The sequence below is a fragment of the Verticillium alfalfae genome, genomic scaffold, assembly GCF_000150825.1.
Source record: "Verticillium alfalfae VaMs.102 supercont1.11 genomic scaffold, whole genome shotgun sequence".
Classification (NCBI taxonomy): Eukaryota; Fungi; Ascomycota; class Sordariomycetes; order Glomerellales; family Plectosphaerellaceae; genus Verticillium; species Verticillium alfalfae.
The window spans coordinates 725,537-727,376 of NW_003315028.1; the positions used below are offsets into that span (position 1 = coordinate 725,537).

General features: G+C 62.3%; 1 protein-coding gene across 1 annotated transcript in view; it reads left to right on the forward strand.

The window, feature by feature from the left end:
• Positions 1–1,463, forward strand: part of VDBG_08044 (glycerol-3-phosphate O-acyltransferase) — a gene marked incomplete at both ends in the record, with an annotated part of 2,380 nt that extends 917 nt beyond the window's left edge. Inside the window, one exon of the mRNA XM_003001739.1 lies at positions 36–1,463. Coding sequence (XP_003001785.1) covers positions 36–1,463 — 1,428 coding nt within the window. The remainder of the gene's footprint in view (positions 1–35) is intronic.
• Positions 1,464–1,840: the final 377 nt, after the last annotated feature.

The following is a 1,840-nucleotide window of genomic DNA, read 5'->3' on the forward strand; positions in this document are numbered from 1 at the left end:
GCCTCGCCATCATGGCGCTGGGTGCCCTCGCCGAGGACCCCGACATTGGGCTCAAGATTGTGCCGGTCGGCATGAACTACTTCCACGCGCATAAGTTCCGGTCGCGGGCTGTCATTGAGTTTGGCGCGCCGTACGAGATCCCGAAGCGCATCATCGACATGTATCGCAACAACCAGAGACGCGAGGCGATTGGCGAGCTCCTCGACACAACGCACCAGATTCTCAGCGCCGTCACCGTCTCGACACCCGACTACGACACGCTCATGCTCATTCAGGCGGCGCGGCGGCTCTACAACCCCACTGGCAAGAAGCTGCCGCTGCCGGTGGTTATTGAGCTCAACCGGCGACTGGCGCTGGGCTACGAGCGGTACAAGGATGACGAGCGCATCGTGCACCTGTCCAAGGCGGTCAAGGAGTACAACCGGCAGCTGCGCTACGTCAACCTGCGCGACCACCAGGTGCAGTATGGCAAAATGTCGACGCCCAAGGTCATCCTGACGCTCATCTACCGCATCGGCAAGCTGCTGACACTGCTCGTCGGCGTGCTGCCGGGCCTCATTCTCTTCGCGCCCGTCTTCATTGCGGCCAAGGTCATCTCCATTCGCAAGGCTAAGCAGGCGCTCGCCGGATCGACGGTCAAGATCCAGGGCCGCGACGTCATGGCGACGTGGAAGCTGATGGTCGCCATCTTCTTCGCACCGACGCTGTACAACTTTTACTCGGCCGTCGTCACGTGGCGCGTCTACGTCGACCACCTCTGGGGCACGGTGCCGGCGTGGGTGCCGTGGTGGACAGCGTACCTCGTCATGTGGCCGCTCATGGTGGGCATCAGCTTCGCGGCGCTACGCTTTGGCGAGGTGGGCATGGATATTTTCAAGTCGCTGCGGCCGCTCGTGCTGTGCCTCAACCCGGCGTCGAGCTACAACATTCACCACCTGCGCGAACGGCGCGCGCAGCTCAGCACGGAGGTCACGGACGTCATCAACACGCTGGGGCCCGACATGTTTCCCGACTTTGACAAGACGCGGCTCGTGGCAGACTCGCAGGGCAGCAGCCGAGGCACGGCAGCCACAGCAGACGGCCGGCCCTCGACGCCGCCATATCAGCAGCAGCAGCAGCCGCCGTATGGTCAGCGACGCGACAGCGATGCGTCAAGCAATTACGATGCGCAGACACCGCCATCGCTCGGACGGCGCAACACAACCATGTCGAGCCGCGGGCTGCCGCGCAACGAGTCGTTCAGCAACATTGGCGGCGTGGGCATCTTCTCGACGCGGGCCGCCGTCGCGGTCGAGAAGCCGCAGCCGCAGCAGCAGCAGCGGCGGTGGCTTCGGCTCGGGCGGGTTCCCTGTCAGCGGGTTCACGACGCTCGATTCGCAGGGTGGGTTCGAGGTGGCGAGCAAGAAGATTCGCGAGGCGATGAAGTTGCGCAGGCGGAAGAGCGGCGACGTCAGGAAGATTGAGATTGGCGACGACAGCAGCGAGGAAGACGAGGACGACGAGTACACGGAGGCGAGGAAGAAGACGTAGATGTACATTGTCTTGGGTACCTAGATGTGGATTCTCTACACCGTGGGGACGGCCCCAGGGGCAGAGGGTTAATGGGGGGGGCCGCGGTATGTGGGGGAGAATCGGAGAATCAAGCGTAGAGGATGTCGTTTGAGATGAGACGAGACGATTCCCGTTGTGTGTCGCGGGCGCGAGGCTAGGCGTTCGGCACGTCGATTCGGCAGAGGGGTGTACTGCATGAGGCAGTTGATTAATGACAAGTTCCATCCATTCCTAATTCCGTTGTGTAGCCTATTTCGCGTTCCGCCCTTGTCTACCTAGGTACATGTAG